Source organism: Ranitomeya variabilis, chromosome 2, assembly GCF_051348905.1.
Source record: "Ranitomeya variabilis isolate aRanVar5 chromosome 2, aRanVar5.hap1, whole genome shotgun sequence".
NCBI lineage: Eukaryota > Metazoa > Chordata > Amphibia > Anura > Dendrobatidae > Ranitomeya > Ranitomeya variabilis.
In genome coordinates this window covers 758754675-758779019 of record NC_135233.1, presented here as the reverse complement: position 1 = coordinate 758779019, position 24345 = coordinate 758754675, and the positions used below count along the sequence as shown (strand labels likewise).

Genomic DNA, 24345 nt, shown 5'->3' with positions numbered 1-24345 from the left:
GGGGACAATTAACATTGGCTCATCTTCCCACTCAGTAGAGCTCTGCGTGGATTCTGGGGCAGAGGGCAATTTCATGTCTTCCGCCTTTGCCCAACGTCACGCAATACCCCTGGTTATGCTAGCGCAACCAGTTACGGTACGAGTGGTGAATGGGTCGACACTACCTTCACAGATAACTCACCAGGCCATTCCTTTTACTCTGTCCATGTCGCCATCCCATCAGGAGACAATATCTCTGCTCGTCATACCTGAGGGTATTGATGAGGTCCTGTTGGGGATGCCTTGGTTACAGTACCACTCTCCACATATTGAGTGGTCTTCTGGCAGAATTTTGGGATGGGGTGAGTCTTGTGAGGGTAGGTGTCAAAGGGAGTGCGTTCAGGTTGCTACTACTGATACTGAGGTACCCGCAGATCTATCCTCTCTCCCCAAGCAATACTGGTCTCATGCGGACGTGTTCTCCAAAAAGGCGGCGGAGACCCTTCCACCTCACCGCCCCTATGACTGCCCTATTGACCTCTTGCCTGGTGCTGAGCCTCCCCGGGGTCGAGTTTATCCATTATCTCTCCCGGAGACGGAGGCTATGTCTCAGTACATCCAGGAAAATCTGGCAAGAGGGTTCATTAGGAAGTCAGTGTCGCCTGCTGGGGCTGGGTTCTTCTTTGTTCCAAAGAAGAATGGGGAACTGCGTCCGTGTATTGACTACAGGGGTCTTAACGCCATCACCGTTAAGAACAAATACCCATTACCCCTGATATCTGAGCTTTTTGATAGGCTACGGGTGCAAGGGTATTTACAAAATTAGATCTGCGGGGTGCTTACAATCTTACCAAGAAGGGAGCAAATCCCAAATTGTGGTCTGTGGAGGTCTCCAAGGCCTTTAATCCCATAAAGTCACATTTCGCTAGCGCTCCCATCCTACATCGCCCCGATGTAGACAAACCCTTTATCATGGAGGTGGATGCTTCATCTGTTGGTGCAGGAGCAGTCCTCTTCCAAAAGGATGCTCAAGGTCGGAAGCATCCTTGCTTCTTCTTCTCAAAGACCTTTTCACCAGCAGAGAGGAATTATTCCATCGGGGACAGGGAGTTGCTGGCCATGAATTTGGCCTTCTCGGAGTGGAGACATCTCTTGGAGGGAGCTCGTTTTCCTTTCCAAGTCTTCACAGACCATAAAAATCTGGTGTACCTACAGACAGCCCAGCGGTTAAATTCTCGCCAGGCTAGATGGTCCTTGTTCTTCTCCCGGTTCCATTTCACCCTCCATTTTCTTTCTGGGGAGAAGAACATTTGTGCCGATGCTCTCTCTCGCTCCGTGGTGTCATCTGTGGAGGAGGAAGAGGAGCCTCGGCTTATTGTCCCCACTGAGAGCCTGAGAACCGTAGCTCCGGTTTCGCTAGAGTCTGTGCCTCCGGTAAAGACTTTTGTACCACCCAATTTGCGACCGGAGGTTCTCTCGTGGGCTCATTCGTCCAGGGTGGGTGGACATTTTGGGACAAAAAGGACATCTGAGCTGTTGGCGAGTACGTATTGGTGGCCACATATGGTCCGTGATGTCAGGGATTATATTCTGGCGTGTGTCTCCTGCGCCAAAAATAAGTCTCCTCGACAACGGCCAGCTGGGTTACTTTATCCATTGCCGGTGGCAGACAGGCCCTGGGAGATGGTCGGGCTGGACTTTGTGGTGGGTTTGCCCAAGTCTCGGGGCTGTACCATCATTTGGGTTATCACCGATCACTTCTCCAAGATGGTGCATTTGGTGCCGCTTCCGCGGTTACCTTCGGCACGGGCCTTGGCAGCGTTGTTCATTAAGCACATCTTTCGCCTACACGGTATGCCAGACAAGATTGTCAGTGACCGGGGTCCCCAGTTTGCGTCTCGGTTCTGGAGAGAGCTTTGTCGTCTTCTCATCATTGAGTTAAATCTCTCCTCCGCATATCATCCCGAGACGAATGGATTGGTAGAGAGGGCCAATCAGACCTTGGTCACATATCTGCAACATTTTGTTTCAGTCAGACAGGATGACTGGGCATCCTTGCTACCGTGGGCTGAGTTTGCGCTGAACAATGCGGTTGCTGACTCCACTGGACAAACCCCATTCCTCCTCAACTATGGTCAGCATCCGCGGGTACCTGTGCCTATGCCCGTGTCTTCTGCTGACTCCAGGGTGGCAGACTGGGCTGTGGAAGCACGGGATATTTGGGACCGCACTCAGGATGCCATTCAGGCCTCCAAGGAGAGAATGAGGTCCTCCGCCGATGCACATCGGCGCCCCGCTCCGACCTTTGCTCCTGGCGACTTAGTGTGGCTCTCCGCCCGTAACATCAGGCTGCGAGTGGAGTCCGCTAAGTTTGCACCTCGCTTTCAAGGTCCTCAAACAGGTTAATCCTGTTGTCTATCGTTTGGCCCTTCCGCCACGCCTGGGTATCACCGACACCTTTCATGTGTCCCTCTTGAAACCCGTATACATGTCCCGGTTTTCCGAGTCATCTGCTGGGACATTGGGTTCGTCTACGGACGATTACGAGGTGAACGCTATTTTGGGGTGCAAGCTGGTGCGTGGCAAAAATTTTATTTGGTGGATGGGAAGGGTTATGGTCCTGAGGACAGGTCCTGGGAGTATGCTGAGCACATTCGGGCTCCGCAGCTCATCGCTGCCTTCGAGCGTGGTGAGGCCCAAGGAGGGGGGGGCATGTTAGGGGTTGAGTTCCCGCCTCTGCACAGGGGGAATCTCGGTCCATCTCCGCTGTGGTCTCCCATTCTTCTCCTGCCGCAGTGGAGCCTGCTCAGCGGAGACGTCGGTCCCAGCGTCTTGCTCAGTCCCACTCTGTACAAAGAGTTACTGCTGCTTTTCCTGCTTCTGCCATTGAAGTCAGTGCTGGGCAGTGGCGAGCAGACGCTTCTGGGACTAAGTCCTGCTCTTCTCGTTCTGAGCATGCCCTGAGTAAGATCTCTCAGTGGAGATCGAGGGTCACATGGTCAGATACTGCAGCTAAGTCCATTGGTCCTTTCAGGAAGGTCCTGTAGGTGCTAGCACTAAGTCCTGCTTGGCACACACTGAGCATGCCCAGGGCAAGATCTCTCAGTGGAGATTTAGGGCCACATGCTCAGGTATGGCAGCTTCTCATTGGTCCTTCTAGGAAGGTCTTTTACTTGCTGCAGCTATATAAGGCTCGCATGGCCGCACGGCCATGCACTAGTATTGCTTTCATTTATGTACTTTGCGCCAGTGTGGTCTTGTATAAGTGTGTTCAGGGACCCGGCTGAAATAAGCCCCTAGAATGCTGGCACCTCCGGCGAGGAGTTCGTATGCTTGTGTGTTCAGGGACCTGGCCGAAATAAGCCCTTAGAATGCTGGCTGTTATGATCTGGTGGCCTAAGAGCAGCATGGGACGTACTCTGGAGAAGGTGGTACCTGTACTGACCGCAGACCCTGAACCTAACACCGCAACTAGAAGTAGCCGTGGAATGTACCTAGCGCTCCCTAGACATCTCGACACAGCCGGAGGACTAATTACCCCTAGAGATAGAAAAGGGAAAACTATCTTGCCTCAGAGAAAATCCCCAAAGAACAGGCAGCCCCCCACAAGTATTGACTGTGAGAGGAGAGGGAAAAAACATACACAGACTGAAATGAGAATTTAGCAAAGGAGGCCACTTCTAGCTAAATAGAAAGGACAGGACAGAGTACTATGCGGTCAGTATTAAAACACTAGAAAATATCCACCACAGAAAATACAAAAACTCCACAGCTAACTAAAGACATGGAGGGTATATCTGCATCTCCAGAGATACCAGCTTGGCTAAAAAAATCCTTATACAGACCAAGCTGGACAAGACAAAACATGGAAAATAACTGAACAATAAGACCACAGCATGTGGACAGCAAAATCAAGGCCAGAACTTATCTTTGTTAAAAAGAACTGCAAAGCAGAAGAGACCAGGCAGGGATGTGAATCCTCCAGGAACAATGGACAACTGGCACTGACTAAAGGGTGAAGCAAGACTAAATAGCCCTGTCCAAATTGCAAAAAGTGAAAACACCTGATAAATGCTGTGATTCAGAGACAGCAGCGCTACCACTTACAACCACCGGAGGGAGCCCAAGAGCAGAATTCACAACAGCTGGCACCTCCGGCGAGGAGTTTCGTGTGCGTGCAAGACCACTGACTGCTCTTGTTTAGACAGTTAGCCTGTGCCTCTGTGGAGTCTAACAGGGCGCAGCGCTTTGAGTTCACGGCTGCTCTGTGAAGTAACAGAGTTAGCTAACACTGCCATTAGTTCCGCTATTTGCTAGCAGCAGGTTCTCCTGCACGGTAGACCCTGGGCTGCGAACGCATCTATCCTAATAAAATATATACTTTCTTTAGGTGCGTTCCGCTAGCCCTATCATAACACCATCAGACCCGCTCATGCCTTAGGCTGCCCGTAAAACATGGCCCAGAGGCACAAAACAAGCCTCTTAGTACTATGTGCACTACAGCAATACTCCAGGTTTACATCACAGATGACAACCACCTCTGTGATACAACTATGTGTCCGATAGCCACCTTACAGTGGGTATGGTGGCTAATTAATATATTACTCTATTTTATGGGCACCAATATGGGGGGGTTCTTTTTATTGCTTCAAGTTACATACATCTATGTTGGAATTGATTTTCTAAGTTGGTGCCACATACAGTATATTCAACTAGCTGTTTCAAGCCAGCTAATGCTTGGCATGCTCATTGCTATCTAATTAACGCTGCTGGTGATTAAACTAAAGTAAATAATGACAACATTCAATAGCGCTTACGCAGGTGGTAAATTAATTTAAAATGAAGTTGATAACAATAGTGTGGTGATGTGTTGGGGGCGGGATTATGTGTGGTGATGTGGTGGGGGGCGGGATTGTGTGGTGATGTGTTGGGGGTGGGATTATGTGTGGTAATGGGGTGGGGGGACGGGATTATGTGTGGTAATGGGGTGGGGGGGCGGCATTATGTGTGGTGATGTGGTGGGGGGCAGGATTATGTGTGGTAATGTGGTGGGGGGGCGGGATTATGTGTGGTGATGTGGTGGGGGGGCGGGATTTGTGGGGGGTGGGATTGTGTGTGGTGATGTGGTGCGGCTTGTGTGTGGTAATGTGGGGGGCGGAGCTACTGTGCAGGAGGCGGGATTAGCGAGTAATCACGATGCCTCTTATATATATAGATGACTGTTACTGATATTATAATAGCTGCTATATAGCTTATATGTTTGTGATATTTTTGTTAACTATAGCTTCATACCCTTACCAATTCATTAAATTGTCTGACTTTTTTGTGAATTTTCATGCTTTTTATGACCACACTGCCCGCTCTTCTTTTTATTCAGGTCTTATGAGTTTTTAAGGGTAATTGCTGAGCTTTGTATGTCTTTATGCTTTAAATGCTATCTGTTACCAGATTTAACAATACGAAATGCATACATTATTACTTGTACCAGTGTTTGCAGTGCTTTCCGTTAGTAAAACAGCCAGACCTGAAAACTACAGCAGGTTTATTGATTGGTGTGTAGTGCTCAGCTATAAAAAAATCACATGGCACATGCCCGCAGTAAAATATAATTAGTCAGTTTTTGAGTCTAGCTAAAGGGTGAGAGAACCAAATGTATTCTGCCTTTCTGACAGCTGCAGCTTGTACGGAACAATGAGAGATCTCAGCAGCAGAGTGGAGGGAAATTGAAGAGCTGTCAATCAGGGTAGGTGAGTGGAAACTGAGTCCATGAATTAAACAGCTAGTCTGACATGGATTTTCAAATTAAGTTTTCTTTAGGTTTAAAAGATCTATTTAGGGCACTTTGATTTATAAAGTATTGTAAAAGGTTTCAGAAATGAAGAAACTTTAAAGTTCTGCTCTGCACCTGAGCTGTCATATGTGGTGATGTGACCTCCAGCGCTATACTTCCTGCCATTCAAATCCCAAAAATGTCATGGCTGCTCTTTGAGTGGTTCAGCCAGCGGCTGTGGTGAACTCTGAACAGTAATGTCACAGGGCCATATCCTGCTCTTCTTGGCTAGTTGTGATTCTCTGGGGATGTGTACTCTACAGGGAAGAAAGCAAAGCAGGGAAAGTACACAAACATTGCAGGCTCCATACAGAACATCCATTGTTATCAACTTGTGACTTTAGCCAGCAGGAATTATTATTTATTTTTAGAGCACCATTCATTATGATTAATATTTCAGAGTTCCATATTATATTGGAATAAATGACTAGATTATATGACTCATTATTACCCTACAGTGCACTGAGCCTTTGTGGTGCCAGTGTCTTCACATTTAACATTACTGACTGCAGGAGAGTGTCAGGACATCACATACTAAGTGAAGTGGGAGGAATGATTTAGCCATCTTGAGACTATATAGGAGTCTCTAGATGGTGCTTTGTAGGTGAAGTATGTGGGGACTGAAAGTGGGAGTGTATGAGCTATGGAATAGATACCGCTCTATCTCTTGGGAAATTTAGTCTAGAGGCACAGAGGTAGAGCTGGCAGGAAGTTCAAGGTTTATACAACCCACAAGAATGGCCGCAGAGGATTGAAAGGGGGCTAACCCCCCCCCCCCCCCAAATATATGTAACAAGGGGTTTGGGGACTCATTACAGGTACAGCCAGATAATTGAAAAAAATAGTTGCATAAAAATCCACTTCAACTGGTTAAGGTACCTTCACACTAAACGACTTTGCAACGATAACGATAGCGATCCATGACGTTGCAGCGTCCTGGCTAGCGATATCGTTGTGTTTGACACGCAGCAGCGATCTGGATCCTGCTGTAATATCGCTGGTCGTTGCTGAAAGTCCAGAACTTTATTTGGTCGTCAGATCGGCGTGTATCGTCGTGTTTGACAGCAAAAGCAACGATGTCAGCAATGTTTTACAATGGTAACCAGGGTAAATATCGGGTTACTAAGTGCAGGGCCGCGCTTAGTAACCCAATGTTTACCCTGGTTACCATTGTAAATGTAAAAAAAAACCAGTACATAATCACCTTCTGATGTCCGTCAGGTCCCTGGCCGTCTGCTTCCCGTACTGACTGTAAGCGCCGGCCGGCCGTAAAGCACAGCACAGCGGTGACGTCACCGCTGTGCTCTGCTTTTACTTTTACTGACGGACATCAGAGGGTGAGTATGTACTGTTTTTTTTTACATTTACAATGGTAACCAGGGTAAACATCGGGTTACTATGCGTGGCCCTGCGCTTAGTAACATGATGTTTACCCTGGTTACCCGGGGACTTCGGCATCGTTGGTCGCTGGAGAGCGGTCTGTGTGACAGCTCTCCAGCGACCACACAGCGACGCTGCAGCGATCGGCATCGTTGTCGATATCCCTGCAGCGTCGCTTAGTGTGACGGTACCTTAATGGCTCAGCAGTGAGATCAGATCAGGTATGTTGCACACAGGAGTAGTCCAAAACAAGCAGGTTACTCCTGTGTGAGACATAATGGCATTTGGTGAAAGTGCTCTTTTAAGGGTTAATAATGTCTACGATTTATACTGTGAAGCCAAGTGATAGACTTGTCTAAATAGCGCAGTTATAAACCCAAAGCCCTGAAAAGTAATGAACACCTTGGTTGTGTATCTAGTGTTGTGTGTTCTACAATCAACTAATACCCATCCTGTTTAATATACAGGCAATGTTCAGTCTGTGCATGGTTGAAAGTGAAGCGGATGAAGTCAATTTACATGGCGTCACCAGCCTTGGATTAAAGCAGGCTCTTGACTTTGCCTACACTGGACAGGTATTGTATTATAATATTCTACCAGTTTGGTCTTAATGTTTGCACTTTGCATGAGAGCTTGTGTTTTTACATATCATTTATTTGAAAACATTTTATAATTTTTGGGAAGAGAATGTAAAAGATTGTCCCAACTTATTTATTTAAGTTTTTGGTTTCCATTCTGAGGTATAAATGACATCTTACAAGGGTTGTCCGGTCAAAAATGACAAGTCTGCAGTCACTCTATAGTATGTGACTGCGGACACGTGAATCCTACCACGGCGGACACTGAACGCTGCGATGATTCGTTGGTGTCAGCTCCGGGAACGGCGGTTACGTGACTGAAAGTATGCGATATACTTACTGCTGGCCAAAACCTGACTAGACTGTTTCCGGACTCACGCAATACACTTGCATTGAGTGTGCAGAAAACAGTCTAGTTGAAATGTAGCCAGGAGTATGTATATCGCATATCTGTAGTCACATGACCGCCATTCTCTGCGCCGACCACGCGAATCCTCACAGCGTGCAGTCCGTGCCATGGGAGGACTCACAAGTCTGCAGTCCATAGACTTGTCAGTTTAGAACAGACAACCCCTTTAACTTTATTGTGTGTTATGCTTTATATTATGACGATGTTACCAAATTTATACTTTTTTTTGGTTTTTCTACTTTTACATAATTAAGACAGGTTTCTTGCCCCCGCAGAAGACCCATAACATATTTATTTTTACATCAAAGGAGCTGCGTGATAGCTTGTTTTTTATATAGTGAGCTGTAATTTTAATTGAAATCGTTTTGGGGTACATACTACTTCTTCATCATTTTTTTTGTGTGTGTAGACAATATAAAAATTAAATTGTCAATTCTGACCTTGTTTTAATTTTTTTTACACTATTCATGTAAAGACTTTGCGGTTTGGATTTTGTTACTTTTTTGTATTTAACTTTTTTCTTCCGACTACGGGGCAAAAATGTGTTAAAATATGAAATTTGCTAATTTTAATAAGTTTTTGAATGACATAATAAAACATTACTGTTAGGGCTCAGTAAGATGAGCGTATTATATGGGTGTGTGCTGTCCTTGTAAAATCGGACAGTGCCCTGATCAAGGTTATGTAATTGGGCTGCTCGGATGACACTATTTTTCACATACAATATTCTCTTCCTTATATCAGATGAGACTCGCCTGTTCTAGTCTATGGGTGTGCAAAAAGAAGCCGGATTACATACAGATTATTTGCATTGCATCCAATTTTTATGGATACGGATTTTACAGACTTATTAACCTAGGCAGCTGTATTTCATCTTGTACGTCTTAAAATGTTGATGATAGTCCACTTGAGAAAAATCGCAGAATTCACTACTTTAGTTTCGGACTAGCCCATTATAATCGATTTGATGCACAAGAAATGGATCGCATACGGGTTTCTATCTGTATGTCATGCGGATCCATTACAATTATTAAGATGGCAAACATATTTATTTATTAAATGGTTTATGTAAAAACCGTATGATGCGTATGTACAGAACGGACATAGAACATAGAAAACCGCCAAACATATGTAATATGGTTATGAGAAATGGTCATTCGGAACACAATATAGATGTAAAAGCGTTTTTTGGGAAGGAAAATGCAGGATTTTGTATATACAGGTCCTTCTCAAAAAATTAGCATATAGTGTTAAATTTCATTATTTACCATAATGTAATGATTACAATTAAACTTTCATATATTATAGATTCATTATCCACCAACTGAAATTTGTCAGGTCTTTTATTGTTTTAATACTGATGATTTTGGCCTACAACTCCTGATAACCCAAAAAACCTAATATATATATATATGCTAATTTTTTGAGAAGGACCTGTACTCATGTGATCTCGGCCTCACCCTGGTATGAACTCTTCCCTGTAACTCCTCTATCAAATATTTCCCACCAATGATATCTTTTATTATTTAATCTTTGGCACCATCTAGTGGCTATTGAATATATTTTTGCTGTCTTGCTTTTTTGTTGAGTGCCTAAATATCAACAGCATTTACTTTCACTTGCGCCCTTTTGATGCAGTTTCTCATGGGAGGAGTATTATATAGGAAATATTCTACAACTCTTTTTTTGGACCATCCTTAGTTATGCTTCAAAAGTTGCATCAAAAAATGCACAAAACACAATGTGTTTCTGCCACCTCGGGCTGTGTTCATACTGAGTATTTTTCAGGCATTCAAAAACTATACGTTTTTCAAGCGGAGTGGAGTTTTTGGAGGAGTTTTTCTTTTTCCAAAGGTTTTAGAAGAGTTTTTTTTTCAGCCTCTTGATTTTACAGTCCCTACTTTGGGGATTTTCTACAGAAACCATTTCAAACTAATGACATCCACTTTTGTTTTCTTACAACTGGAGCTTTCCCAAACCTTTTCAGGAGAAAAAAAAAGTTGAAAAAATTGCTGATATGACCAGTAAAGTATATGTAAGGTAAAAATGAATGAGAAGAATTTTCCAAGTATTTTTGGAACCATTTTAAAGGAGGATTTTAGCCGAGATCCTTCTCATGTAACTCCTCAAAAATCAATGTGTGAGCATAGCTTTAGGCTGAATTCATCCGTAGCATTTTGTGGCATTTTCACTATGTTTTTGATGGCCTTTTTAACTTTTTTCATGTTTTTTTTAAGTCTATAGTGAAAGATAGAATGAACTACATTCAAAGTGTTTAAAAAAACAAACACAACACGGCATGTTGTGCTTATGGAATTTATTAGGGGCGTTTTTTCCCACAGGGTTCATCATAGTACATTACCATTACTTATAAAAATATAAATGCAAACAAATGTTTACTGTATTTAAAAAACTCCGGTGCCTTTTTTTATGGCATTTCAGACAGAGTAAGGCCGAGTTTACACAAGCATATCAAAGATCATCCGATTTTCATCCAGAAAATGAAGATGATTTTCATCTGCATTGTCATCAATACCGGGCAGATACAGCTTTGTTACACAGCAGGCACTGGTGCTAACAGCAGCAACCGGAGCTAACTCCAATCGCTGCTATATAAACTTTTAAACACCTCTGTCAGTCTAATTTAAAATGCACAATTACATGGCGCAATCATTCCGGCACTTATTGCCCCATTATCTGCAACAAAATTGTTGGAAGATTCTAGGATACCGTGGCAGCTGGGAGGCCCCTGTCGCCACCATCTTGGTTCTGTTTTTGAAGCCCAGCTTGTGGCTAGGCTTCATAGAAGATCAGTAATTTTACTATATACAGCAATACTGAAGTATCGTGGTATATAGTCTAAGCAAACAAATGATTGCAGGTTCACATGGGATCTAAAATATAAAGTAAGAATTAATAAAATAATGTTTGAAAAAATAGTAGAAAAATAGACATAGAAAAGTTGAAATCGCCCTCCCCCTTCGCCAATTTAAAAAATAAAGAAATTGTAATTTTTTTAATAATTAAAATATAAATATATTTGATATTGTGTCTGTAAAAGTCTGATCTATCAAAATGTACAATTGCCGTATTTTCCGGACTATAAGATGCACTTTTTCCCCCGAAAATTTTGGCAATCTGAGTGCCGGGTGCAGTGCCGGGTATTAACATGCGAGACTCATCCGAATTTCTCGCAGGTGAGTATGAGCCCTCATAGTCGGAATATACTTACAAGTAGTGTGGCGGCAGCAGGAGTTGGGTGATTCCGCGGCGGTATCAGTCCGACATTGCAGGGCATTGATCACACTCCCTTCCCAGGCTAGTGTAGCAGGTTTGGGGGTGCTCTGTGGTGCGGGGGGCTCTGCCGGCATTTTGTTAAAGCCCGGACGCTCCCTCACATCCTTTGCTGCGATGCGGCGGCCTCTGGGAAAATGGCCGCCAGGGCAGCAAACCCATACTATGCAGCAAACCCATAGGCTATGTGCACACAATGCAGAAATTTCTGCAAGGTTTCTGCATATCTTGGCAGAAAAGCGCAGTGGAAAATCTGCTAATTTTTATAGCTTTTTTTTTTCATGGGTCTGTTGCATCCTGCATTAGTGCTGAGACCTGGGCAGGTAAATACTGCTGCCCCTTTTTTGCTCAGGGAAAAAAAAGCACAAAAACCACCCATTCTGGATGAAATTATTATATTTTAGAAAGCGCCAAATTTTTTACATTTTTTATGTTGTTAAATAGTAAATTAAATAAATAGCTGGGAACAAAACAAGAGGATTATATTTGTTTAGGTTGCACTGCTCATACTATGAGACAAATTCTGCTGTACAGCTTTTTTGACAGATGCAACAAAAAGAATGTGTGCCGCACTAGATTCTCTTGTCTTATTAAAGGGAATCTGTCAGCAGATTTTTGCTACTTAATCTGAGAGCAGCATAATGTAGGGGATGAGATCTTGATTCCAGTGACATGTCACTTACTAGGCTGCTTGTTGGAGTTTCAGTAAAATCCGTGTTGTATTAGCAGGACATTATCGCTACAGGACTAGTTGTCATGTGCCATTCAGTCCTCCTGTCCTGTGTAACTCCGCCCCCACCACCAATTGGCAGCTTTCTGGTTTTGCATAGTGTATACAGAAAGCTGCCAATCAGTGGTGTGGGCGGGGTTATACAGTGCTCGGCAGTCAGAGAACTGCTTGATTTGCACCAAAGAAAGCAGTGATTTTATCAAACCTATAGCAAGAAACCCAGTAAGTGACGCATCGCTGGAATCAGGGTGTCTGTACCAATATCACACAGATTCCCTTTAAAAATATCTAAATCACTGTAAAAAATGTAGCACATCTTCTGACTGCCTGAACTAAGTTTCCACTGTCTATTAGAAAGTATTAGTAAATGTGGTCCATTGTATAAAGAAGGACTAAAGTCTACATAGTATGCTGGGAACATCCTGAGACCAGGGTGGCACTGAGTCTTTTGGAGAGTGCTTCTGATTATTTTTGTATGTATTGGCCTACTAATAGTGTAAGCTTAGTAAATGCAGCGTGTCAGTCACTGTGACACACACTGCGTGATGGATTACTCAAAAAATTCGACACTTTCTCCTTCTCATGTCAACAGTTCATGTGAAAATCCGACACAATACTTTTGCAGTTAAACTGCCACTATGTGCTCCATGTTATAGTTGTTTTACAAGTGTGCTAAAGGGAATGTTTCACCTATATGTGATTTGTAATCATTAAAACCAGAAATAGATGCACCTTTTCTGGGCAGTTGTGGGCTGCTGTATTTAGGCTGGGAGGTCAATATCCATGGCCCCTTACCAGTCTGAGAATACCAGCCCCCAGCTGTGAGCTTTAGCAAGGCTGGTTGTCAAAAATAGGGGGGACCCCACTGCATTTTTTAAAATTATTTATTTAAATAATTTTAAATAACAGCGTGGGACCCCTCTATTCTTGATAATCAACCTTGCATAAGCTGACAGCTGAGGGTTGCAGCCCCCAGCTGTGAATTTTGTCTGGTTGGTTCAATAAAATAAGGGGGAACCCACGTCGGGTTTTTCATTCATTTCCGAACGATCGCAGCCAGCGGCTGTGGAATACCCCGATCATCTGCACCTACTGTCACTGTTATTAGCGACAGCAGGTGTGGGATGATGGGGGGGGGGGGTAACAGTCCCAAAAGCCCCCACCTGCTGTCGTTCAGACTTTAATATAACGCTCATCATTCTCCTGTGCTCGCCGGCAGAGAAGGGGAGAATGATGACAGCCGAATTCAGCACCAGCCACCTGGGAACAGTGCTTAGTGTAGCGCTTTTTCCCCAGCGACTGTCTGTGTGGTACTGATGTGGCACATGGTTGCCACACATGTGCCACTCGTAGTACACACACAGACATGGAAATCCCCGGTACTGTTTTTTCTGGTACCGGAAATATCAGGACGTGTGAAACCAGCCTTACTGTGAATAGTATGTACTTGTGTTCTCTATATGTAGGTTTTACCAATCATTGTAAACCTGCCTGTGGTGAATATGAAATATCAGCCCAATAATAAGTTTAGTGGTCAATCTGAAAATTCAGGATTTCTATATAAATATTATATTAAAAACAATAAATATTAAATAATATGTCTTCTGATTACACATTTATTTTAATATTGCACCTTACATGATCTTAGGGCACTTCAGTGGATTACAAGATATCGGCATGTGTGCTCTCACAACCCATCGGACGGCCCCATGGCCTCTGCTTACAGGTCGGCAGAGCTTCTTTGGCAGGACTCAAGCAACTGATATTAAAAATGACAGTATATTCTGACCTAACTTAATAATTGAGCTATTTAAAACGGTTTTAGGATGTATTTTATCTGAGAAATGTTTTTAAAAATGTCTTAGGTCTAATGTCTGAAATCTGATTTTGTTCACTTAACGTTCTAATGGTTCTATCAAGTCTGATGTTCCTCTTTGGCTGTGCTTATAATAGTGTATTTATTGCTATCATTCCGATGACTCACCTTTCTTCTGTTTTAATAGATCCTATTGGAGCCAGGAGCGATTCAAGATGTTTTGGCAGCTGGTAGTCATTTACAGTTACTTGAGCTCTTAAACCTTTGTTCTCAGTACCTAATCCAGGTAGGTTTCTCAAAGACACTTAATGTGGTATCCCATCTCAGACCGAAACTAGACTTCCCCCCCTTATAGTCATTGGGGCCCTTCTGCTTCAGGTTGTGTCTGTTTTGTAATTGATTTGTTTTCCGCATAAATTACTTTTATCTATTCCAAAAATGGAACAGAGAAACTGAACTGAAAACGCAGGTATGAACAGAGAACCCGAGTCCTCCAGAATGGAAGATGCCTATTCCAGTAGCTTACTGCCTAATAAAGGGGGTCTCACGCAGTGAACTACTCTCTATGATGTCCATCAAGCTTTATTGGACACCCTATTAAGCATGCTGCTTTTCTTTGGGAACCTGCTTCATAATCCTTTTTAAATCACAATTCACTTTCATAAACAGATTGAATAGACAGCCTTCTTAGCAACTGATGAATGAGCAAAACCCTCTTAATCATTTGATCAGTTCATCAGATCCTTGCAGATGTCGTCCTTGATGGGATTTCAACCCAGGACCCAAGCTCTGCAAGGCACATTGTCACCAAAATTGCACAAAAAAAAAATCTGGCAAACATAAAATTACTCCAGTTGGAACCGGGGGGGGTCAAGAGTACATTTTCTCAAAAAGGTAACTTTTCAAAAAGTTGCAATTGTTGATTCAGCTGAAAACTTCTAAACCCTGCCCAGAATTGCAATCTAAAAAACAGGTGAACAAATAAAAAAGTGAAATAAAAAAAAGGTGCAAATGGAAAGATTAGGTGGTGCAAATAAAAAATAAAAGGTGCAAAACGCCTATAAAGTAGGCAAAAAAAGGGTAAAAACTATGATGACTTGGCCCCATGGTGCCGTGGTTTATCATAAAGCTGCAATAGTAGAAATAGATTATGGGTGAGAATGTCTATTTTCTGAAAGAAGGAAAACCAAACAAACAAAAAATAATATAAATAAGTGCAGTTAAATCTTGAAATATTTGGGCAGTGATTGAATCATTGTAATTTGGGCTCTGTATGCCACTAATTTTTTATTTAATATGAAATACAGTGCCTTGCGAAAGTATTTGGCCCCCTGAAACTTTTCAACCTTTTCCCACATATCATGCTTCAAACATAAAGATACCAAATTTAAAATTTTGGTGAAGAATCAACAACAAGTGTAATACAATTGTGAAGTTGAATGAAATTTATTGGTTATTTTAAATCTTTGTGGAAATTCAAAAACTGAAAATTGGGGCGTGCAATATTATTCGACCCCTTTACGTTCAGTGCAGCAAACTCACTCCAGAAGTTCATTGTGGATCTCTGAATGATCCAATGTTGTCATAAATGCCTAATGATGATAAATATAATCCACCTGTGAGTAATCAAGTCTCCTTATAAATGCACCTGCTCTGTGATGGTCTCAGGGTTCTGTTTGAAGCACAGAGAGCATCATGAAGACCAAGGAACACGACAGGCAGGTCCATGATACTGTTGTGGAGAAGTTTAAAGCCGGAATTTGGATACAAAATAATTTCCAAAACTTTAAACATCCCAAGGAGCACTGTGCAAGCGATCATATTGAAATGGAAGGAGTATCGTACCACTGCAAATCTACCAAGACCCGGCCATCCTTCTAAAGTTTCATCTCACATAAGACTGATCAGAGATGCAGCCAAGAGGCCCATGATCACTATGGATGAACTGCAGAGATCTACAGCTGAGGTGGGACAGTCTGTCCATAGGACAACAATCAGTCATACACTGCAAAATCTGGCCTTTATGGAAGAGTGGCAAGAAGAAAGCCATTTCTCAAAGATATCCATAAAAAGTGTTGTTTAAAGTTTGCAACAAGCCACTTGAGAGACACACCAAACATGTGGAAGAAGGTGCTCTGGTCAGATTAAACCAAAATCGACCTTTTTGGCAACAATGCCAAAACGATATGTTTGGCGTAAAGGCAACACAGCTCATCATCCTGAACACACCATCCCCACTGTCAAACGTGGTGGCAGCATCATGGTTTGGGCCTGCTTTTCTTCAGCAGGGACAGGGAAGATGGTTAAAATTGATGGGAAGATGGATGGAGCCAAATACAGGACCATTCTTGAAGAAAACCTGTTGGAGTCTGCAAAAGACCTAAGACTGGGACGGAGATTTGTCTTCCAACAAGACAATGATCCCAATCATAAAGAAAAATCTACAATGGAATAGTTCACAACTAAACGTATCCAGGTGTTAGAATGGCCAAGTCAAAGTCCAGACCTTAATCCAATTGAGAATCTGTGGAAAGAGCTGAAAACTGCTGTTCACAAACTATCTCCATCAAACCTTACTGAGCTCGAGCTGTTTGCTAAGAAAGAATGGGCAAGAATTTCAGTCTCTCGATGTACAAAACTGATAGAGACATACCCCAAGCGACTTGCAGATGTAATCACAGCGAAAGGTGGCACAGCAAAGTATTAAGTTAAAGGGGCCAAATAATATTGCACACCATAATTTTCAGTTTTTGAATTTACACAAAAATTTAAAATAACCAATAAATTTTGTTCAACTTCACAATTGTGTTCCACTTGTTGTTGATTCTTCACCAAAAAGTTACATTTGTTATCTTTATGTTTGAAGCATGATATGTGGGAAAAAGTTGAAAAGTTCCAGGGGGCCGAATACTTTCGCAAGGCACTGTAACTGAGATGCAATTGAAATTTAGACTTAAAGGTTTGATTAAACGGATTGAACAAAAATATCCTGTGAAATGTTTAGGAATTGTAACCATTTTTCTAAAAAGCCTCCTCATTTCAGGGGCTCAAAAGAAATTGGACAAATTAACTTTACCATACATAAAATGTTCATTTTTAATACCTTTTATAGCAGGGCTGTGGAGTCGGTGTCCATTTTGGTGGAGTCAGAGTCAGTATAAAATTGACCGACTCCGAATATAATATAATAAATTGGGTGCTACTTAGATTGCACACAGGTGGACTTCCTTTCACTAAGCATGAGACTTATGCAAGCCTCTGTATGCACGTTTTTATGTTTTCCATTTAACTGATCTCATTATGTATTACTTATATGATCGTTTTTATGATCAAAATATAATAAAGATTTTATATTTTAATTAAAGTGTGACACATTTCTGTAGAGTTATTAACTTTGTTAATTCATACTTTATGTCTTTTCAACCTGTTTTGTAAATATCTTATCCTGTATCTTGAATTTCGTAAACGGTTAAAATGCCAAAACTTATGTCACTGTCCAAAATTTTTCTGGACGTAACTGTACTGTATATACTTTGAAAGTAAAAAAGTTGCTGTAGCCTGTCTTGCGGAATGAATGACTTGTTTTTGACCTCACCATCCACTTGTTTAGGATGCATGACATCAATGTGCCCCTCACAATCCTGAGTACCTACTGCATCACCTACTAATAACATACTAACCTGCCACAAATAATTGGTTTCTGTCACTGCGAGCCCTGCGCAACGTCAACACTCAAGTAGAAACCAAGTAATGACTTCTCCTGACATCTTATGGGCTCTGATAGGGCATTGGCCTTTCCTGAGTTGACACTAGAATACAACTAATATTTTTAAGACTTAAAGTAGTTTTCTTTCTTAATATAAAGCTTATTGTGCCATATACCTCTAAGGTCAGTGATTGGCTGCAGCGGTCATAAGCTGTAGGCAAGATATCTCCACTACAGACCTGTAAACAAAGTAAGATAAGTGATGCCTGTTTTGTTATTATATAGTGTTACCTGAAGTTGGACAAATTTGGTCTGATCTTGGGAATCTCTTCAATCACTAAATACTGTACAACTTTCTGATATACAGTACTTTACATTTATTTATTATTGTACCATTTTCAACGTATTCATTTGCTGTAAGTGCATTATATTTGGAAGCAAAGATATCCAGTGTAGCTCATAGCTAAACAACCTGAACTGCAGGACGATATTGCTGTAAAATGACAGAAACATGTCCATCCACTTGTTAGCTAAGAGCAGGACCAGCTTTCTAGAGGTTCTAAGTAATCATTGTATTCCTGCATGTCATAGTTTACCCAAAATAGTTTGAGATTTTATTCCCAATACCCAATCAGGGGCTTTGGGGATATACTTGTATTGTTGAAGAATCGCTCTGTATTGTAGTGCAGGTCTGGTTCCAGAGCTATTTTCACAGCTCATATGGCCCTAGGGACTAAGCCTAAATATGCCTCATTAAAGACACATTTACACTCATCAAATCAGATATAATCATATCTGCTTTTGGAATCTCACAATTGCACATTTCATTACTTATGACAGAGGAAATGGCACGTCATGCCGTTCTGTCTTTTCTGCCAAAATTATAGACACTATGACCAAACCCAAAGCACTACAGTGGGAACCATTGGTTTGTACATAGCTATAGTACAAGTGAACATATAAGAAAAAACTCTGTTATATGAGTACATCTTAGAGAAATCTGCTTCATTCTCAACTAATGAGCTCCTTTTCTCCCTTCTCACAGCCACCCCAAACTCTACTCTGAAAAAAAGGTCAAATTAGTCACTCCTGATGGACTGACAGTACAGTGAGGTGTCAGGTTACAACTCCTATAATACTACATGGAGAAGAGAGTGTGAGCAGAAGCAAGGATCATAATGAAAAACAGGCAGAGAGAGAAACACAGAAATATTGTGCTGAGGTTTCTGACAAGTCTTTTACCTCACCTTAGAGGTGAATTCACATCTACACTGATGAGTACTGCTGTACAATTTCCTCCACACTGCTGCTGATTTTTTTCTGTGTGCTAACTAAAGAATGAAGAGCAGGAATACATATGTGCACTATGCTATGTTTTGAAGAAATAATAGCAGCTAGTCTCTTCCCATCAGCTAAAAGTGAATTGCAAATTAAGAGATAGTCTGCAAAATATAAAAATGTAAAAATCCAGTAATATCATGAGAGAAATAATGATATTCTTCATATACACATGACATCTTATTTGTAAGTTACTTGAAAGTACAATGAACCCTTTAAATTTCAAATTTGTCTGCTGCCCTTAGAGGGGGGTGTGCTGCATAGGTATTTATATTGCTAGATTGGTTACCTAGTTTGTATTATGTATAAATGGCATTTTTGGCCTTCATTTGACATACAGGGAAACATTGTTAAAGTATACATTAAATTGGAGGCTTTTCTAATGTACACCATAAATGCAAACAAAAAATGTGAACCAGCCCTATGTTTAATGGGAAACAGGATAAATATATGTGCTCTCTTGTAAGGGCTGAAGACAGCCATTTTATCAGTTATCATATGATTGTGTGAAAAGCAGAGAATTTTTAGCTCAATATAACAATAATGGAGCTTCAATTATTTTTAGGGTGCATGCTAAAGCTATTTACAGCTTATAAAACAGTTCTAGCGTTATCTAATATTATAATTTATCTACAATATAGTAATTACAAACTCTTTAACGTATTACCAACTGCTCAATTACAATGCGCCTATAGAACATAAAAGGTATTTTACTGGCTCTAAATATTTCAGACCTGGGGACCCCCGCCCATCAGCATGATAAAACAACACCTGTGTTTCAAAACCTTCATTGTTTGTACAGGTACAGGTTGTCTCATTATATTAGATGGGTACAGTTGCAAAATGCTTATAAAAACCAGCAACTTTGCAGTTTACCTCTTATCATAAATTCTTTCTGTTCTCAAGAACTGAAGGATTGTTAATTTTGAAGTGTACAGCTTGCTGCCAAAGTTACTGGCCATTTCAGAGCTGACCAGATTTCTAGGCAGGGAGTGTGCGCTTTCAAGCTGTTTGCTATTCAGCTAGCAAGTGCTGCCCTGAAGCTAGCCCAATTTCTGGAACTAGTCCGATTCAGTGCCCCAATTCTTCACCTGTGTTGCAGAGGTAACATTGCCTCTGCCAGCAGCGTAGGAGAGCACAGTTTAGCCAACAGCTCAGCCATGCTGTCAATCTTCAGGAGCGCACTTCACCCCGTCATACAGGAAGTCATGAGGCTGAGGAGCAGTGCGCTCCTGATGACAGGATCAAGAGACAACCCATTCAAGCTTAAGAACCGGGCACAGCTATAGATATACAGTGCATACACCAATGTGCCTTTATAAACTATAGTGTTTTTATAATAGTAGCAGAGATCAAACCTCCACCGATCAAACATTTAGAGCCTATTCTAAGGATTGCAAAGGAGATGTCACTTCCCAAAGTTGTTAGTTACCTATCATTTTCTTTCCAGGAGACCCTTTTAGATTTTTTTTATGCATAATGAATTGTGTTGACTTCTCTTATATGGAAAGTTTAGGCAATCTAGGAAAAGTGCAAACCATCTTTTAACACTCACCCTGAGCAGTGCTGTGTTTTGGGTGTTTGATTGTTTGACATTTAGCCGGTTTTGTTGGACTCGAGCCATCACACCTATTTAGTGACATGATTACTGTGTTACTTGACATAGTGGCAGCTTGCAGATTAATGCTAGGAAAAGTGCTGTGCCCCCTCCTTTATCCCCTCATTACAGTGAAATAATGATAGGATTGCTAAGCAGTAGAAAAATATGACCTGGAAATGGCTGAGACGATTCTGAATGTCAGTACACGTTATTGCAGGTTAAATTGAACACTAATGCCAGGATTTGCTTTGGCCTGTTGTTTGGTATCACACCTCGATCTGTCAGGAATGGCAGATAATTCCAGATTCTGGTGCAATACCATGCAAAACAAAAACCAAGGTAATTCTCCGATGTCAATTATAGGAAAAGCCTGGTTTCTGTAGAAGAAAACCATTTTGAAATGATGATAGAAAATATTGTCTGCTTCTGTGCAATTTGCTTTGACTGGTGTCAATGGGAAACAAAGCACAGGGCTCACAGAACTAGCTTTAACATTGCTCCAATAATGGAGATTTAATTCTCCACATTATCCTAAAAACGAATAAATTGTATAAAACTTTATATAATATTTGTCAATCAGTAAGCCTTTAATAACAGCTTTCATGAACTGAACATGATGCCGAATGCCTTTTTATATCATTTTCTGCACTAGAAACGATTATGTGAAATTATGGAGAGCAGAAGTTTTTAAAAAAATCGGAAATAGTAATTTATGATAACATATACAGTGTACTATAATGTATAATATAGAAGTCAGTAGTCAGTATAGATGCGGATAGATCATTAGAAAGGCCGACATGCTATTGCACCTACGACAACAGCTATGAGGAAAACAAACAAACTGGGGGGCCAGTCTTCTGCCTGGTAGCCATCCACTTTTCTCCCAATATTTCTACTTTTCTCTCCATACTCACCACAAATGTTGAGAGGATATGTAGAAAGCAGTCTCATAGCATTGAATCCGCTTGATATTATTTGTTTATTATCCTTTGCTTATATACCATCATCATATTCAGAAGTGCTTTGCAGACATTGTCATCGCTGTCCCCAATGGGGCTCACAATGTAAATTCCCTACTATTATGTCTTTGGAGTGTGGGAGAACATAAAAACTCCTTGCAGATGTTGTCCTTAATGAGATTTGAACCCAGGCACCCAGCGCTGCAAAGCAACAATGCTAACCACTGAGCCACCCTGGCTTTATACTCAGTGGGGGCTTATTGTTGTACAAAGAAGATTCCCAGTGGTAGCTCTATGATTGGAGCAACCGCATTGCAGTTTAACCCATCAGATTCTGTGGTGAACAGCGACCATTGCATCTATCACCCCCATTTTGTACCTGTGAATTGATCAAAGAAGCCTGATGTGTTATGTAATGGCATGGGGAAGGGTTCAGTTTGGACATTGGCTATGGGGACCCTCTGATTTCTATGTATACCATTGGATGGAAAGAATGGGGAAAAAGAAGAAAATAAATATAAAGAGAGCAAAAAAAGAAGTACAGTGCCTTGAAAAAGTATTCATATCCCATGAACTTTTCTACATTTTTTCATGTTGTTTGATCCCTAATGTCCTCGAACAAACCTCTGAGGCCTTCACGGAAGAGCTATAGATATACTGAGAAAAAATGACACACAGGTGGACGCAGTTTACTAATTATGTAACTCCTGGATGCAATTGGTCACTCAGGATATTATTTAGGGGCATCCAACAACAGGGGGCTGAATAAATTTCCTTTACACTTCAGAAATGCTTGCTAATTTGTGTTGGTATATCACATGAAATCCAAATATAAAAACATTTAAGTTTGTTGGTGTATCATGAAAAAATGTGGAAAAGTTCACGAGGTATGAATACTTTTTCAAAATACTGTATTAACAGAAAAGAAGGAAAGAAAGAAATAATAAAAAGATAGGTAGATAGAAGATAGATAAGAAAAATTCCTCTGAATATTAGATTTAATGACAATTTAGGCCTTGACTCATTAAGTCTGGTGTCTCATACATACTCGTACAGGAATAAGATGCATCACTTTCATTAAGAGGCGCAAACCACATAGTGAATTTGGCACATCTTATTATCCAGTGACTGGAGTAACATTTCTGGCATAAGAAATGTCAGAACTATTGACACCCCATCCTGCTCCATCTCCTAGCTTCGTTCCATTGGCTCGAAAATGCAAAAAGTTGTTAATTTTTTGCAAAACTTTGAGCTGCGCAAAAATGTTGCCACCTTTCAAAGTGTTTTGTGCCAGTTTTCTGGTGAGAACACTTTGATGAATCACATTTTAATGTTTAGGAGGACTCCTGACTATCTGGCTAGGGTAGAATCGAACACAGGGAGCTTCACATGTTATTTCTTTTTTAATTTGTTAATGCTGTAAGAAATTTCACAGATATTTACCGTATTTCATGGTTGGCCACTGTGTAATTTTGCTTTTTTTCATACTGTACATTTTAGTCCAATCCTGACCTGTTAGAATGCTAGTACAGGAGACAACTAATGTGGTTTAAAGTGCTGCTACTATGAGTAATAGTAGGGCTCTGTCCCTAAGAGAGGTAGCAAATGGCTGTGCTTAGGATAACTCTTCATGTTGCCTGGTGGCTGGGTCTAGTAATATCAACTTAAAGGAGTTGTCCGGTCAAAACAGATAAGTCTGCAGTCACTCTGTGTGACTGCAGACTTATGAATCACCCCAGCGCACAGGCTGTGCACTGCGAGGATTTGCCTCTTTCAGACCCGGGACCAGAGGGTACGTATGAGTTATACATACCCCGAGCCAGTGGGCCGGCCTCGCTCCTTACACTTGTATGGACCAAGGTCACCCCCTCTAGTTGGCCATGCACACTGGCCGGCTTTCTCTCTAGATGGGGTGCGGCCCGGCTCAATACAAGTGTATGCAGCGAGGCTGCGCCCACTGGCCTGGGGAATGTATAGCTCATACGTATACCGGGTCTTAAACTGGCGAATCACCATAGCGCACATTGCGTGCGCTAGGGGGATTCATAAGTCTGCAGTCACACAGAGTGACTGCAGACTTATCGATTTTGACTGTACAACCCCTTTAATCTACAACTGTTTGAAGGCTCCAGACGAGGAGGGCTCCAATTAAAGTCCTGAAGGCCCAGGGCAATTGCCATATTTACCATCCTTATAATCATGTCATAAGTAATAACATCAATAATAGAATATATGTGAAGTTATGAATAGCTAAGTAATGCACAGAAGCATAGAAAATACTGTAGTTATCGATAGATGGATGTAGTTGATAGATGATGATGCAGTAGATAAACAAATGATGGATGGATAGATCAATAGATACTCGGACAGAAAAACAGAAAAGGCGAGAGAGAGATAAAGGATATATGGATGGGTAGAGGAATGAGTATGTGTGATAATAAGTGACCTTCATATAATATATAATTTATTGCAATGTTCTTACCTCAATAAACATTAATACATGAAAACCATTAACGTGTCAACAAATGAACTAAGTAGCATAATAGACATATTTGGTTTAATCGTCAATATCAGGACCTCATGTTATTGTTGCATCCCAATGACCTTGTAAAGGAGAGCAAAGCCGAACTTGTCCGCATTGCACTGGTTAATCCAATTCCCAGAAAGCAGTGTACGCTCAGTATGGATGGCAGTGCAGTAGATGGCAGTGTCTGACCGGTGTCTGA

The 24345-nt window shown here is 41.5% G+C and overlaps 1 protein-coding gene across 5 annotated transcripts in view; it reads left to right on the top strand.

Moving 5' to 3' along the window:
- KLHL32 (kelch like family member 32) overlaps nt 1–24345 on the top strand; it is a 400890-nt gene that overhangs the window by 193099 nt on the left and 183446 nt on the right. For all 5 annotated transcript variants that reach the window (XM_077289687.1, XM_077289686.1, XM_077289688.1 and 2 more), the window contains 2 exons: nt 7657–7764; nt 14204–14302. In XM_077289687.1, the coding sequence (XP_077145802.1) occupies nt 7657–7764; nt 14204–14302 (207 nt within the window). The remainder of the gene's footprint in view (nt 1–7656; nt 7765–14203; nt 14303–24345) is intronic.